The sequence below is a fragment of the Periplaneta americana genome, chromosome 16 (assembly GCF_040183065.1).
Source record: "Periplaneta americana isolate PAMFEO1 chromosome 16, P.americana_PAMFEO1_priV1, whole genome shotgun sequence".
NCBI classification, from domain to species: Eukaryota; Metazoa; Arthropoda; class Insecta; order Blattodea; family Blattidae; genus Periplaneta; species Periplaneta americana.
The window spans coordinates 112,921,663-112,939,981 of NC_091132.1; the positions used below are offsets into that span (position 1 = coordinate 112,921,663).

At 34.3% G+C, this 18,319-nt stretch overlaps 1 protein-coding gene across 4 annotated transcripts in view; it reads right to left on the bottom strand.

Annotated features, from left to right (window-relative positions):
- The window catches only part of LOC138691088 (uncharacterized), a 106,764-nt gene that overhangs the window by 62,656 nt on the left and 25,789 nt on the right, over nucleotides 1–18,319 (bottom strand). For 2 of the 4 annotated variants that reach the window (XM_069812794.1, XM_069812792.1), the window contains exon 5: nucleotides 9,601–9,654. The exons of the other annotated variants lie outside the window; for them this stretch is intronic. In XM_069812794.1, the coding sequence (XP_069668895.1) occupies nucleotides 9,601–9,654 (54 nt within the window). The remainder of the gene's footprint in view (nucleotides 1–9,600; nucleotides 9,655–18,319) is intronic. 4 annotated transcript variants of the gene reach the window in all.

An 18,319-nucleotide genomic window follows, 5' to 3' on the forward strand; every position in this document is an offset into this window, starting at 1 on the left:
AGTTAGGGCAGAAAAGCAAATAATAGATAAGTAAGTTTTCACATGAATTTGTTAATAATGCGAACATAACCACAAAATGTAAACCTGCAGCATGACTGCGGCTGCAAAAGTAGCGCCTTGTGTGTGAACAGACTTGCAACCTCCAGTTGCAACTTTTGCTGCACTCGGGTTGTGCAGCACGAAAAGTAGCGTGCAGCACGCTACTTTTGGCTTACGTGTGAACACGACACGCAACTTTTGCAGCTGCAGTACAAAAGTTGCGCAGCAAAAGTAGCGACGTGTGACTGTACCTTAATCATGGTTAAAAAATTGTATTTCTCATCTCAATACAGTCCAGACAACTAATTGACAATGTAAAGTGCCACCTTAGTGCAAAAGCTGATAAGGCAAACCCATGCACTGTATCCTTTGCCAGACTTAAAGCAAACAAAATGCCAGTAAACCCAACACAATGCCTGCCAAACGGGAAGTCGTGGCTCAGTAAGAATGCTAGTAACTTAGCTTGACTCACTCTGTACATGTACGAGGCGTGTTCTTAAAGTAAGTTCCGTTTTCAATTATAGCCGTCGCATCGCTGCAATCATTATTTTGCACATGCGTGTTTTCTTCTTCAGTCCTCAGGCAAGCTGTGCATGCAGTTTCAGAGCTTCAGTCTGTGTGTGTGTGTGGTTAGTTGTGATCAGTTGAAATGTTTAAAGTGATCGAGCACCCCGACTGTGAGATGCGGTCTGTTATCAATTTCTTGAATGCGAGAAACATCAAACCAGCTGACATTCATAGTCAACTTTGTGAGGTGTATGGTGATGATGCCATTAGTGATGGAATGGTCAGGAAGTTCAACGAGGGCCGCGTCTCTGTGCATGACAAGCAGCGTACCGGTCGGCCATCTTTGATCAATGATGATTTGGTGCGTGCTGTCGATGAAAAAATTCATGAGGACAGGAGGTTCACAATTTCGCTTTCCTTGAATTTTCCACAAATGTCGCGGAGTGTTCTCTACAAAATTGTGACAGATTGATTACGATATCGAAAATTGTGCTCACGATGGGTATCCAAGATGCTCACCGAGGAACACAAAACCAAACGAGCTTCCAGTGCATTGAGCTTTCTCACACTTTACGGTGAGGAAGGCAATGAGTTTCTTGACCATATCGTGACAGGTGACGAGACTTGGGTGTCTCACATGACACCTGAATCGAAGCAGCAGTCCATGGAATGGAGGTACACTGCATCGCCAAGGAAAAAGAAATTCAAACAAACCATGTCAACACGCAAGATCATGTGCACTATTTTTTGGGACAGAAAAGGAGTTCTACTCATCAAATTCTTGCCTCAGGATGAAACCATTAATAGAGAAACCTACTGTCAGACCTTGAAGAAGCTCTGTCGTGCAATTCAGAACAAGAGACGTGGGATGCTGACCGACGGAGTTGTGTTGCTTCATGACAACGTTTGGCCACACACAGCTCGTGACACCCAAAATCTCATCTCGAAATTTGGCTGGGAACAAATTGACCATCCCCCCTACAGCCCGGATTTGGCTCTGAGTGGCTTTCATCTCTTCCTGCACCTCAAGAAGTTCTTCTGTTGTCAACGTTTTGATGGCAACGATGAAGTGAAAACAGCAGTGCGGGAGTGGTTCGCATTGCAATTCTACAATGAGGGGATAGAAAGACTTGTGCCACGACTCGATAAATGCCTCAATAATGGTGGAGATTATGTTGAGAAGTAATTGAAGTGTGAGTAATACAATGCAACAAAAATGATTTGTAAATATCTTCCCATTTACATACTACACCTTTTTGGAACTTACTTTAAGAACACGCCTCGTACTGTACGTTCAAATATCTAAAACTGAACTATAACTGCTTTATATTTTTACAATATCAATAAAATGCAAGCACTGCAAGTTTCTGTTCAACACAAAACTTCACAGTAACAAAATTAAATAAAAGTACTTTAAAAATATGTCTAAAAATGTGAAAATGTTAAATATAATAAGAAAATTTAACATGTAAGCAAACAAATTCACAGCTGTTATATAAAGGCCAAACAAAACAAACTCAGGACATATCATGCATCATCAACTACTCATGATACACGAAAAATAAATTCACCTGAAAATAAAAGTAGTAATTATAAACAATGATGGACGAGAAAGACAACAACTGTGACCTTGTTACTTTTTTCAAATCTGGCAACAGTTCCCTTTAATTCTATAGTTCATCCAATGACGCCCCATTTAATTAAATTTATAAAAATGACAATTAATAAGTACCTCAATTCATTAAAAAAAAATGGAATAAAATTTGGTGCAGCCAAAAACAAACAAGTCCCAATCAGCACCACAACCATAAATTACACATACCTACGTATGTGTGATAGAAGTCTTCAGCAAGTACGTCATAAACACACACAACTGTTCCTTATTTCAAATTTCACACGTGAGTAAATTTCTATCTAGCACATGACTTCAAGTACTTCCATGGCACATCCATCTACCTGTACAGCTCAGAAAATGTCACAAAAAGCAAATTTTTATTCACATATTGTTGTTGTTTGTTGTTTTGTAATGCCAGGCGTTTGACAATAAAGTCATTTGACCTCTTGCACTCCAATATTTTTCAAAGATTAGTTGATTCTGTACCATTAAAGTAGTCCCCGCTTGGAGATCCAACTAGGTGACTATTTTACTTCCGGAGAATTGTACCTTAATGGTACTCATTTCATATTGGAGTGAAAATGGCAAGTTGTAGCCGATTTAAGTGAACACCATGTTTTAACGTTTTGGTGGCTACTTCATTCACACACAACCCCCAGAATGTCTGGAGGACCAAACCTGCTGTTGGTCGACGGGTCCACTGGACCTAGCTTGGAGATCTTGTTGATCACCAGCTTTCCCTTCTTAAGCCACTGAAGGACGATTTTAGTGCCATAGCAGGTTAGCACTAGGAACAGAAGGGTAGGAAGGAAAGTGAAATGAACCCCTAGGCCTCGAATGCTCTAATGCTGTCGGGGTCGAAGAAAGTAAGAGTTCAGTCAGTCAGAGGACTGGATAGGAAAGGGTAAAGAGGGAATTAGATACTGAATAGAGGAAAATTATACCAAATTCAGTCATTAACTCATCAAGCTGACCAGTGCTAATTGATGAGTAGCCCCTCCCTTTAGTTCAGTTTGTAAAATTATGCTTACTAACAGCTGCACCACGGGAAGGTAGGAATGGGACATTGGGTATTTGTCCAGGTTGGTTCCTTAAATCCTTCAATGGGAAGGATTAATGGCTTCCCCCCCCCCCCCCCCTGTATCCGACACATACCCTTTTGCAGCAATTCACATATTGTAAAAACAATATTAAGTTAATAATATTCTGGCTCGAAATTGTGCCAATCAGAAGCACTACAACCTCATATAAGATCGTTTTAACTTATGTCTTACCTATTCTTTACTCCATCTTGAATCTTGCATACACTACTTTCAACACTTAAATACAAATGATTGATAAAATGGCAAACTTACTAGTGTTAATTATATAAGCACGTGTGGCTTACAGCTGTTTCGGTGTATACTTCAGCACACACTGGAACTTGAAAACAACAACTCCATAAATTTCCTAGACAGAGAACAAGGTGCTGGTTAAGGTGCTACGTGCTGTCTCTTCTCACTTTATAGATCTCTTGGATATGGAACAACAGGTTTTGATGGAGAAATCATTGCAATAAGTGAAAGTCTCAGGAATCTTCTATGCCACATCAATAAATTTAAGAATGCAGTTATATTGTCAGACTCCAAAGCAGCTATTCTATCAATAGTCTCTAAACACACACCTTCATCTCAAACAGCAGAAATAACTAAAATGCTCTCTCAATTAATATCACTCAATAAAAGAATTGTATTCCAATGGATACCATCCCACCGTGGAATCCTGGGAAACGAGAATGCGGATGCTTTAGCAAAGAAGGGCAGCACTGCTACTTACAGACCTATTACTACATATGTATTACTCTGTGAAAAGATTTATTAAATCTACATACTTAGACTTCAGCAAACAAAATTTGATAACACAATCTCAAGGGAAAAAATGGAACTCTCTGCACCATAATCCACAGTTAATTCCCGATTTACCACAAAAATCGTCTGTAGCTGCATTTAGATTGGCAACAGGCCATGATTGTTTGGCCAAACACCTGCATAGAATTGGAATATATCAGTCCCCTAACTGCCAATTGTGCAACTCAAATCAAGAAATGGATTCGGAACACCTCAAAATCTGTGCTTCAGTGGCTGACCATGATAATATCTTTGAAAAATATTGGAGTGCAAGAGATCAAATGACTTTATTGTCAAACGCCTGGCATTAGAAAACAACAACAACAATTTCCTAGACATCACCATAACAAAAGGTGACAACAAACACACTTTCAAAATATACAGAAAACCAACCACCACCACCACACACATACACAACACATCTAATCACCCCATACAACACAAACATGCTGCATTCAGGACAATGGTACACAGATTACTCAACATACCCATGAGCCAACAACACTACAATGAAGAAGTGAACACAATCGAATACATAGCACAAGAAAACCGTTACAATCCAAACATAATAGACAACATCATAAGGAAGACAAATCAAAAACTTAACAAACACAAACACAAGAAATACATCACACTAACATACGAAAACAAAAGCACACACAAGATCGCATCTTCATTCAGAAAGCAGAAATACAACATAGCATACAGAACAGAAAACACACTACAAAGACACTTCAACAAACACACAAACAAACAAATAAATACAACCACACAGGCGTATACAAACTCACATGTAATAGTTGTGACAAGTTCTACATTGGACCGACAGGGAGATCATTCCAAACACGCTACAAAGAACACATTAAAGCAATAACCAGAGGACACAATACATCTACATATGCCGAACACATAACTAATGCTAACCATACATACAATAACATAAATACAGACATGGAAATCCTACACATACAACTCAAAAACCAAAAACTCAACACAATAGAACAATACGAAATATACAGACACACTAAAACACACCCTAATCAAATTCTCAATACACAGATCAATTTCAGAACACACTCACTATTTAACTCCACTTGTCAACAAGCAAACACATCCCTACAACAGGCAGCGATATCTAGATGACGCCAGGATCTAATAGGCTCTGATAATGGTGTACAGTATACACCGAAACAGCTGTAAGCCACACGTGCTTATATAATTAACACTAGTAAGTTTGTCATTTTATCAATCATTTATTCTTTACTGTAATTAATTTTACAGATTTGTTTTTGTATTGGCTATACTAGAATTGCATAAAATATAGTAAAAAGGGAGAAGTATTTATTAAACTACTAGATTATATTAGGGCTAATTTAAAAATATTCACAAAACAAAAGTGATATCAATAATTACGATAGCATGGATAATGTGAGAGATAGAAGTGTATGGCAGGATAAACTGACGTGCATTTAGCCACTTATACATGTTCTTTGTGCCGCTTTGAAATTTTGATATGGGAGAGAAATGACCATTAAATTTTGCCTGGAGTTGAAGAGTAATATGCCATACAATTATGACATTGGTTTTCCAGTTTTACTATCGTTCCAAAGGAAGTTATACCAAGGATTTTAATTCCCTTAAAAATATATTGTCCTCTGTCTGACTTGAATGCACAAACCTTGAATCTATTGGCAGGCATTACACCGTAATCGAGAACAACATGGCATTAACATGTGGAGAGAATGGATCCAGATATATATCCAAAGAAATTTTCTCCAGACCGACCTAGAAAATTAAAAATAAATAAGAGATTTGAAATGGAAGAGTGTTTCCTTGAGGAGGAATCAGTCTACAAAGATTAACTTGCCGATGATGATGATGATGAAAGAAACAATAAATAAAACGAAGAGAAGAGAATACAGGAGGGGAGGAGAGAGAGAGGGAGAGGAAGGGGAAACCCTATGGACTGCATTTCAGAGAATTTTATTTAAATCATTTTTTTTTTTTTTTTACAAATGAAGTTACACATATTACTGGCTCAATATTACAAGGTTCTATGTCTATATCAGAAATATTACTACATAGCCTACACCCTTCTAACATTTAGCCAGCGATATGCATATATCTTCTTTAATCTAAAAATTCGTAACTAACGAAAAATATAGTTTTAACACAGTCTACTATATACAGTCACGAAGCTTGGGGTGATTTTTTGCATTTCTCGCGATAGTTGCTAGCCGCTTGGAGCGCTGTGAGTACTAGGAACAATAGACTGTGTCACTGCCATCGTGATCTAATACAGGCCTTAAGGCAGACCAAGTGACTCACTTAACCCGATCACAAAGGGCGGCGTTTCAACCATATAAATTAATTGGAATGCATAAAGAGTAACATATATTTCTCTAAAATGTAGTGTAATTGCATTAATAAAATTTAAAACAATGATTAGGAGACACTTCAGACATAATTCCTTGCGAGTTAAGGTGTAATATTATTTTTGGTGTGAAAATTACGTTGTTCGCATGTGTAATACCTGCCTTCATTTCGATTAAATATTGCGAAATTCTTGTACATTCATTTACGCACGATTCAATAATTTTCAGTTGCACCGCACGAATATTTACATATGTTGAAATTATAGGTTATGTTTACTGTACCAGTTGCCCATTTCTGTCTAATTTTAGTGGTCTCCAATGCCCTGCCACTACATATGTATGTTATGTCATATGGAAATTACAGATTATGTTTACTATATTTAACTTATATTCCTATATTCGCAATTATACATTATAACTAAACATAATGTCATGTATGACACTGTCAAATTCTATTTGTCTGTATTTTAATACTACAATTGAGTACTGAATTACGGTATTTATCTACTACCTAAGAGACGAAGTAAGACAATTGTAACTAATTTCATAGGAGTGGTATGGTAAATTTTCTGTCTACAATTAAGGAAGGTAGATGTGCTAAATTACAATCACAATATAACTTTGTTTTTATTGAACCTCAAAATAGCTTCCATTCTAAACTATGTTGATGCAAATAGATTATGTTAACACCAAGAGGAGTAGAATATTCTACTCCTCTTGGTTAATACGTAAAATTCTCTTCACATTAAAATAACACAGTTTCGTAATTATTTCTGCAAATATACGCAATAAGAAGTACATTACACTAAATAAAACTTAGCAATGATACACAATAAAGTTATAATATAATATTTCACTGAGCTCCATACACTGAAATAGAAAACCTGAACAAACATTACGGCCTGGTTTAGATCGAAAAGGCATTGACTGTGCCGTATTTCACTTTGTTGTGAAAAGTTGTGTAAACTGTGAAATGTTCATTATCGGTTGTAATAACTGTAAATGGCTACAATACAATAATTCGAATAATAATATGGGACAAGAAGACGTTTGTGGTACTATAAATATTGTAAGAAAAAAGAGATCAGAGTTATCCCTCTTCCGAAAGATCCAGGAAGGCGAGTTTATAAAATATAATATATACTTTATGAAAATAATATATAAACCTTATGTATTTCATATTTCAATAGTGGAAGGAAAGTGTTAATTTTTTAAAAGAATACGATATCGAAAGTACAATACATTTTATCGTCTACTGGAGAAAGGGTCTGTGATGAGGCGATAGTAGCGATCCTGGTGGTTAGCAACTATCTATGGATGCGTATTTCAACTGTCTATGTTTGCATATTTTGTAAGTATTGAGCTTCGTGACTGTATATACTAGACTGTGGTTTTAATATAAACATTAAGTGATTTCATTAATTTCTTTGTTTATTCTGAGTGTAATATTATTGTCTTTTCAAAGTTGGAATTCTTTATAAACAATTTCATACCTAACATTTGTATATTCAAATACTTCTATTACTAGTATCCTTTTTTTTTTTATCATTTCTTAATAGTGTTCATCATGGAATGTGGGCACGATGCTAAGACCAGGAAAAATGATTGAAATTGGAAATGAGATAATGAAATTTAAACTAGACATTGTTGCTTTGCAAGAAATATGGTGACAAAGGTAGGGAAGAGTGGATAAAAGATTTGCAGTGAAAGACGTGCCTTTGGGCAGAACACTAAATTAAATTAAATGAGGGAGCGATAGAAGATAATGTTTGCAAAGACAATCTCAACTCTCTGGTTCAACTAAAGGAAACCATAACAACATTCATCAGGAAAATCCCTCCTTTGGAACTGTCATGTGTATTTGTAGACAAGATAATGTGTCATTGTGTGCCTAAAAGCACATGGAGAATGTTTCCAACTGTACAGGTAATGGGAATGAATATAACTACTCTATCTACAATCGTAATTGCAGACAAAAATGTAGGGTAAATATCACATTACACTGGTATCCATATTGTCCAACTGGACAATGAAATATATTTTAGATGAAATAGTGCTGGAAAGCAATTGCTTTGTTAATATATAAAATTATTTAGTATTTTGCATTGCGTTGGTAATACAAACAAAAAAATATGCATTTTGTGCTCTCTTACTGATAACTAACACCATTATTGTATTAATAGCAATCAATTGTGGAACTGTTGCCATTGAAAAGCAAACATAGGCACAATAACATGGATTTCAAGTCCACAGTTTAATTTTAATAGTTTAGATATTAAAGTATACTCAACAGCCAATAAAAGGTCAGTAGTATAGTCCTTACATTAATAATATGACAATTAATTCAAAGAATTAACAATTTATTATTATTTTAAAAGAGCTTTTCACAATTTCTTACCCACGATCATCACTGTTATCATAATCATTACAATTACCAGAATAAAGAAAATTTAAGCATTTGATCTGATAAACACTGACTCAGCATTATTTGTCAGGGTAGAGCGTCGATGCTACACATCAATATTCTATTGTAGACAATGATCAGAGTGCACCACATTTACATAGCAGCAAAGATCATGACAGTGGTGGTGATTGGAGAATGATGACAGAAATACCCTGAAAAAAATCTATTCCAGCATAACTTTTGCTTGCTGCAAATTTTACTTCACCTTAACAGAATTTCAACTCAATGATCATTACACTCTTCAACTCTAATCCTGTGGAAAATTGTAACTAAAACATTTTATATCCTTAAGAGATTTACAATCAATACTCAGCCATAACAATAACTTCTTTTGATATTTGAGGAGTCCAGGGTTTGACGCTGCAAGCAAAATACTACCAAATTTTTTTTTTTCTGATGTTTCATATTCTCCAACACAGTTGTAAAAATACTTGTTTTAACAGGATGTTCCTGATGGCATTTACATCTTATATACTACTACTTCATAAATAATTAACAAAATGTGCCATAAAAAGTTAACTCTTGACAAAATTCAGGTAAGTACATAACCATTCTTCAGAGACACAATAAATTAAGACGAGCATTTGGTATTAATTCATTACCCAAGAAAAGAAAAATACTACTGACCATTTCTTTCTGGCTGTCGAACATTTTTGTTTATTGCTAAGTGTTATCTACATGGGTTAGGCTTGCAGAGATGTAGCCTGCCCAAACCTGAGTTGTCGAAACGATGAGCCCCTAAGGTTATCAGCACTGCATCCACTCGTGCTAAGAGGAATGTAAGAAATACAATCAGCTATTTCTTTTTTGTAAATAAACTTACTCTTTCATCGTTGAAGTGAAAAATCTGATAAATTTTAGTTATTTTTCGTCGATATCATCTTCCATACAGTTTTCAATAAATTTGCATTTTATTAAGTTCACATACATTGCTGAAACTACCTCAAACACATATTAGATACTATTCAAGTTTTAAAGATTAAATTTAGATTTTCTTCGTCTCCATTCCAGATGAAGGAAATCCAATTAGAATTTAAATATCTGGCTATTCCAATTCACTAATCTGACAGCCAGTTCTTAATACACTAATATGTAGATTACCTCTTCCTTGCATGAAGATAAATGGGCTGTATTGAATGATACTTAATTTCTCATTGTGCATACTACTGTGCAGAAATTTATTTTAACCAATGTCTTAAATAAAGATTTGTCAAATTATCCACGATCACATTCTTTCGATTTACATTTGCAAAGGAAACTATGTTTCCACTGCTGCAGTTTTCTATTTCTACTAATTCTTATTCTAAGAATCTACAACATACAGTGACAAAGTAATGTGCCATTTTGAAATGTCGCATTTCTTTTTATGCTGCCTGAAAAATCTACAGAATTGAATAATCTTGTCTACTAACTGCAATGTAGCTGCTGCATTAATTTTGTAGCATATAACTATTACTTTGAACCAAACAGTCTACATATTTCATATGGTACTACTTTTATGCCATAAAAGATAATTACAGCCAATTTTGTACAAAAATCACCACTGTTCAATCGATGCATGTACGAGGGCTTCAAATAAAGTAATATTATTTTTAAGTAACATTTATTCATGTTTATTTTAGATAAATTGACTTGCAGAATACGTAGGAACAAAATTTTTGCAGCAGTTTAGAAAACAGACTGAGCACAAATGAATAAACAGACAATTTTCTCAGTATAAAAGATGGTGAAAACGTTTATTTTCGAAAAACGTTTATCTCGACTTTTTGCGGTATCACAATACTTCCTTCATACTTTGTATAATGATAAGTTAAAAGGAGAGATTGAATCTCAAAACTGATACTTTTATACATGTTCACAGCAACAGAAATAGTCTAAAGGAAACCTTTATTTGATCTTGTTAAAAGGTGAGATTGAATCTCAAAACTGATACTTTTATACATGTTCACAGCAACAGAAATAATCTAAAGGAAACCTTTATTCGATCTTGTTAAAAGGGGAGATTGAATCTCAAAACTGATACTTTCATACATGTTCACAGCAAGAGAAATAGTCTAAAGGAAACCTTTATTCGATCTTGTCAAATGATGGAAGAGAATCTCAAGGTGCAACATTACCACTGTGTCAAATCACCTGAATTAATAACATAATTAAATCATAAAGTCGCGCCACACCTACTTGGTTTATCAAACAATTTCATCCTAAGGAATCTTGTTAAATGATGGACGATTATCTCAAGGTGCAACATTATCACTGAGTAAAACAATCTGAATTAATAACATAATTAAATCATATAGCCGCATCACACCTATTTGGTTTATCAAACAATTTCATCTCTAAGGAAGAAGTCACTGTCCACTATTTAACAAATATTAAGGCATTTTCCATTTTCTGCTTTCTTCCCCCTTTTTTTTCTACACAAAATCTCCAAATCTATTAAACATACTCAATTTAATTAAGAACATTATTATTATTTTATTTTTACTTTGTACAACTTATAACTATATGAATTTACTATTGTAACAAATAATTGAAATACTGTAACCTGTGAAAGTTGAAAAAATTTCTCTCAGAAATATCTGATAGGAATATTATCCTTTGATGTATGTACCGTAATTCATGAGGAAAGAAAGCTCTATGAATGGTCCACATGCACTCAGAAAGAGTGAGATAAAAAGCTACAGTATCTTTAAAAATATGGACTGTGTGAAAGGATTAACTTTAATAATAATGTTAAATTATGTAATTTCATTCAATTTAGTAAAATTTCCAGATAGCTTTTCACTAAATGTGTTGACTGAATGTTCATATTCCTTACAAATGTCATGATACATATATAACAGGCAATTTGAGTAAAATAAGTACTGCCCAGTCATCTATTTTGATGAAGGTTTCTTTTCCAAATCCTTAAATAGACTAGATCAGATTCAATTTGGGGTGACGATTAACTGTAATTTGTACATCAACCTCTTGGTCTTTAAATGACACAGTTGTGTTCCTTCCACAAGTTTTCAGGATCTTACAGACATCTTCAAACCCTCGGCACCAATGCTAGGATTTTCTGCTTTTCTTTTGTCTCATTCGATCACCATAGACATCTCCAGTTTCACAGTCTCTGTACTTTGGAACCTCCCAGACCTACAAGACGCCTGTCTCCATAATATGCAAGAAACGGTCTATAAATTCTACCTATATTCTGTTCTTTCAGAGACACGGTTATGGTATGAGAGTTTGTTTCTTAACACTGTCATTATGTATAAGGTTAATCTACATACAGGAGTCTACACATTTTATCTGCATGACAAATGTAATTCTTATACAGAGTGTTCGTATGACTATGTTACAAACTTCTAGTGATAAGAAAGGGTCAGAAGGAACAATTTGTCATGAGGAACCTGTGTCCAGAAACATACCATTTCACTGTTATAAGCAGCCTTATGAAGTTTGTACCAAAACATTATTTTCCAGTTGAATGCAACAGGCATATAGATCTATTGCACTAGGATACTATACTCTCTTCATATAAACAATTCATAGTACATCCACAACTATGGGTGGATGACTTTTGTCAATACATTACAATAATATGCACAATACTTACGTACTAAAGTTCGCAGTGGAGTTTTGGAATTTAATGAGTGGTTTTCAATGTGACGTAAGTTAAATCCTTCAATCACAAGAAGCTGAATTCAATACTTCAAGAATATGCTGGTAATCAATGGAGAAAAACTACCAGTATTTGTAAATTATGTAATGTGAAAATTTAATCCATAAAACGAATAGTAATTCAGGAATATTGTGCTATGAAAAAACACTTGGAATACTTCTCTCTACATGAGAAATATATCAATGAAGACAAACTATCTTCTTCAAAACCTGAGTCAAGTATACATAATTATTTTTCGATATACAGAGTGATTCAAACCACCCGCAACAGTCATTTATTTCGGAAACTAGTACATTATAATTTTCGAGACAAAGATATTTATTACTAAAGCACATGTGAACTTTCACTTGAGCATGATTTTATCGATCAGTCTTAACAGACAATGCCATCAATACTGAGAAATGTTACAATACGAAAAATGTAAAGAAAACAATTAATGTTGAAAGATATTACTGAAAGACTGGACAATGCCATTAATTTTTTTGAAATTTTCAAACTGTCTGCCGTTCTGAGCAGCACACACCCGTACTCTTCTTCTAACACTGTCAGTGACTCCAAACACTTCGGTGTGGTCAAGTGACTGGCAGGTCTCTCGGATTCCTGTTTCATGTCATCTCTTGTTGTGGGACGATCTTGATAGACGATGTTTTTTAACCGTCCCCAAAGATAGAAATCCAAAGATTCAAGTTCACATGTGCTTTAGTTAGAAATATTTTTGTCTCGAAAATTTTAATGCACTAGTTTCCGAAATAAATTACTTACGGTTGGTCTGGATCACCCATTGTCTTTTCGTACGTTTTCTCATTGAAAGAGTAGGAATTAATAAAAACGTTTCCTATGAAAGTTGTTCGTTTTGAAGAGCTCTATCAAATGGTACCATATTTGACCACGACTCCCATTTGAAATTTTAAAGTAATACGCCACTGACCCTACTTCCTGTTAAGGCTGAATGATAAAATCATACTGAAGTGAAAGTTCACATGTGCTTTAGTCATAAAAATTTTTGTCTCGAAAATTTTAATGCACTAGTTTCCGAAATAAATTACTGTTACGAGTGGTCTGAATTACCCTATATGTATAATTTTGGTGTGTTGCAATGTCCCTTCAAACAATTGAGATTCCTATAACAATCACTTTGCTGCAAACAAGAAATGTGCAAATAGCTGAAACTGTGAGATATGTGGAGGAAGAATAATACTGTTGAAGTATATTTACCAAACCACAGAAGTCCCAATAGTCATTAAAGCAAATATAAGAAGTATTCTTGAAGAGAATTATGGGTTCTAATAATATGATGTGCCACATACGAGATGCACTATTAGATTCACAATGTTATTGTGAGTCCAGTAAGAAATACTGTATCATATTTCAGATTTGCTCCAGCCATGTCTTGTGACAGAAGGAACATTTACATACAAATAGTTTTTCTGAACATGGGAGTATTTCTTTTGATAAACTGAAAACGTACATTAATGATTACTGTAACAAGTCTACAGACATATTACTATGTATTTGAGTTCTTATTGTGATGTTTTAGTCAACTGTCCGAAGACAGGTTTGAACCTCATAAGTAACATCAATAAGACATCACTCAGGAGACAACTAGGCCAGGAGATAATGGGGTAGGGTGGCCAGTTCTTTTCCCCCTCCAATGCATACATCGCCGATTAACTATATATTCCACTAATCAGACTTCAGATGCATGCAAACAAATTGTTCTTCCTCTGACACATATTGTTAAGTGAGATGTACTGCCTGATAATAGATATACATATCAGCCAGAATCTCAATCAGACGTATTCTTATTTTTATACGTAAATTATTTTAGACTGAAAATTATGGAGTTTCTAATCGACAATTATGGCGAAGTGCATCAACATCGGTTAAAAACGCAGTAATCATAGATTACGAAATGACGATTAAACAGTAACTGTGGTTAAAATGTAATTTCTGTGCACCATTCATAATCACCGATTACTAAAACATGGCTAGCTGACATCTCATTTAACCAGAGTAAAGTCTATGATGGTACACTGTTTCTACAAAATGACTAAAGGAAAGCATCCATACCGCTGCAAAGATAATAGTGAAAGTCTAAAAACGACTGCGCTCACTATGTTCTACATCGAAATGAACGTGCCCTGCATTTTCGCATTGCATTTGTTTGCCTTTGGGCGCTGTTATATTTGAGTTCCATTTCTTTGTTTTTCAATACTGTTAGGTTAAAATCGTACAAAATGGAAAATTGAATGCAAAAATGAATATATCCCAATGCGAAGTTGAAGTATCGATAGATTTAATTACTACATTTAAATATATTATATATAAAAAAGATGGAATATCCATAAAGGAGAATGATGCAGAAGATTAGTAGGAATGTGTGTACGATCTTAGACCCCATTTACACCAGGGAATTGCATTATCTTAATATCAATCCATAACCTTTCTTTGTTCAGCCAGTGACAAAGAGAAAGAGATACTCGAGTATTCCCTCTTAAAATACAGAAAAATAACAGTTACATAGAATCATAATATAAGCAGCCGATCCATAGGAGAAATATGATTGTTTTTGTGTTATTTCAAGTGATCCATTTGTAGATTTTGATAAACGAAATTCCTCCTGAAATTTTCTGTCACCTAATTCCTCGTAAGAATTCTCTCTTTCCACTAAAGAACCTTCACCCTCACGCTCTATCCAAATAATTCAAGTATTGTACAATAATAATCATCTTCGAAATAATCACCTGTGGCTCTGGCCTCCATTTTCCTTTACTTGCTCTACTAATCTCTGGTTATCTCCTTTAACCGCTCGAATATGGCCATACTGTGGTTAACCTCCTATTTAAATTATAACCGAGGTTGATCCACCGTAAAAATGCTTAATCAGGGGTTAGGTGACAATTTTAACTGATGGTTACACTAACCGACATTGATGCACATGGACAAGTGTTTTTATATTACTTGCTTACTGTATTTCTTGTTTTTTGGCCATGAACCATTGGCACAAAGACAAGTTTTGTTACTACCCGAATGTACATGTTCGTTGTGTTGGTTTGTTGATGCTTACAGCTGCATTACTACTGTTCGTTTAGTAGAGATATAATCAAAGCTCACACAACTTAATAGTTCCGGTACTAACTTCCTCGCTCTGATTATAAACCATTAATGCGATTAATAATATATCCACGTTATCTACACTAGGACCAAGGCTACCAAGTCAGACAAGGGTAAGGGGGCAAATGCATAAGAGCACATGAGCTTAAGTGTCTTTGATTACTTTTTAATAGGAACATTCGTTTCAGTTACATAATATAAGAAAATTTCTTAAGAACATTTCTTAAGATCTGAGCATAACTACTACAGTAGAACCCCAATTTTAGGCAATCTCCATTTAACATTTTTCTGCATTTAACAATGAAATTTAATGGTCCCAATAATTATTACTTATTTATTTATTTTATTTTATTTATTTTTATTGCTAGTAAGTTTGAAATGAATACAAGTTATTAAATGCAATGAAAGATAAACTAGCCCACTCCTGAATGAGTAAGACTCGTGCTCAGGAGGGGATTCCAATACAGACAAAAATAAAATTAAAATTGAGAGTGAATACAGAGTAAATAGTGTTTAATATGTTTAAACCCAAGCTATAAATCCAATACAATTTTTTTTTTATTTTTTATTAATTTGAAGAGGATTCGTGGTTGAAACATTATTGGAATGAAATTTGTTCAATAATCTGGGACCTTGACTCATGCTATGATAAAAAGCTGCATTGGTTTTACATTTTGGTTCAGACAAATGCAGAGAATTCATATTTTTAATTCTATATTTATGTATATACCTTTCAAAGTTATTAAAATTTCTATGAAAATATTTTAATAAAATAAAATAATACATTTGTTTAATGTTGAAAACTTTGAAATGTTTAAACAACAATTCAGTTGGGTAATCTTTCTGCTTTTTAAAACAAACTTTTAATGCTTTTTTCTGCAGTAAAATTAACGGTTAAAGGTTGGATTTATAAGTTCCACCCCAACCTATAATACCATATATAAATATAGACTGAAATAATGCTAAATAAATTATACGTAAACAGTTAATTGACAAAATATTTCTTAGAATAACAAAGTAACAATGTTTTACGTAATTCATTACATATAATGAATATGATTATGATTAATGCATTTTTATATTCAATTTAACGTTATTCTCTTTGCTGTGAAACCCGCATTTTACGTTAAAAATTGTTTTCAGATGATTTTTTTTTAATCTCGACTAATGCAAAAATAAATCCACTTAGATTCAACGTGTAAAATACAAATTGTTTTGAAGACTCAATAACTTGGCAATGCTGCTGCCTCACCATCACAGGATTCCCCCTCCTTCATCACGTCTATACGTAGCTGAATTCCTATTCATCTGCTAATTCCCACCCTTTGCGAGAACAAATCACATTCAATGATGGCTGTAGCAAGTCACAGGATTTGCCTGACAACGAACCGCGTCCTTTTGGTGAAGATCCGCAGGTGACTGTGCCATGACACTCTTGTAACATTATGTATGTATGTATGTATGTATGTATGTATGTATGTACCTATGTATTTATTCACACTGCAATGGGTATATACCCGGTGGCAGTGGTAACTAATTACACTTAATAATGACAATAATAAACTTATTAATTAAAAATACAATTAATAATAATACTAATAATTAATACTAACAATAATTAATAATAATAATAATAATAATAATATTAATAATAACAGGGAACATCCTAAATTAAATGAAGCACGATCACTTAAAATAACATTTAAAGTAAATCTAATTTGTATCTTAAACCTAAGTTCGAACTAAAACCCACGAGTATGATATGTTCATACCTGCACAATTACCTTTCAACACTACACTCATTTCGCTGTCAACTCACTCACTGCACTGGAACTACGACACATTTCACTGATTCTATCCTGATTTCACTAATACTACAAAAACATTTCACTGTTCAAATACTTTACACTGCCACTATAAACTATAAAGCTTCACTGACAGAAACACACTTCACTTACACAACACACTTCACTGACACAACACACTTCACTGACACAACATAATTCTTCACTTATACAACACTTCAATAACAAAATATCATTTACACCCTTTAAATAGTGTGTATAATTACCGTCTATTAGTAAAGTCCTTAAGCCTATTTTTAAATACATTTTTGGTTGTTGGTAAAGCCTTTAGTAAGTCTGCAGGTAAAGCATTCCAGTCCCTGATAGTACGATTGAGAAAAGAAAACTTTCCAGTGTCCGTCCTCTGTCTTCTTTCCCTCAATTTATATGAGTGGTCGTTCCTTGAAAAGTAATTTGGCGGCTGCAACCTATTTTTTATTTCTCTCCAGGCAGGCTCACCTCTGTATGTTTTGAACAGTGCGCATAATCGAATTCGCGTTCTCCTGTCCGTGAGTGTGTCCCATTTTAATGGTAAATTTTTCCAACAACACTTGAGAGCCCGTTTTTGAATCTTTTCCAGTGTCTTAACATGTTCTAATCTGTAAGGATCCCAACATGCAGCACCATATTCCATTACTGGACGAACTAGTGATTTATATGCAATCTCTTTGGATTTATCAGAGCCTTTTCTTAGTACCCTCATCACAAAGTGTAACGCTCTCCATGCTTTTCCCACTGTGTCTGTAACGTGTTCCCCCCAGCCGAGATCGCTGCTAAATGTTATTCCGAGGTATTTACATTTGTTAAC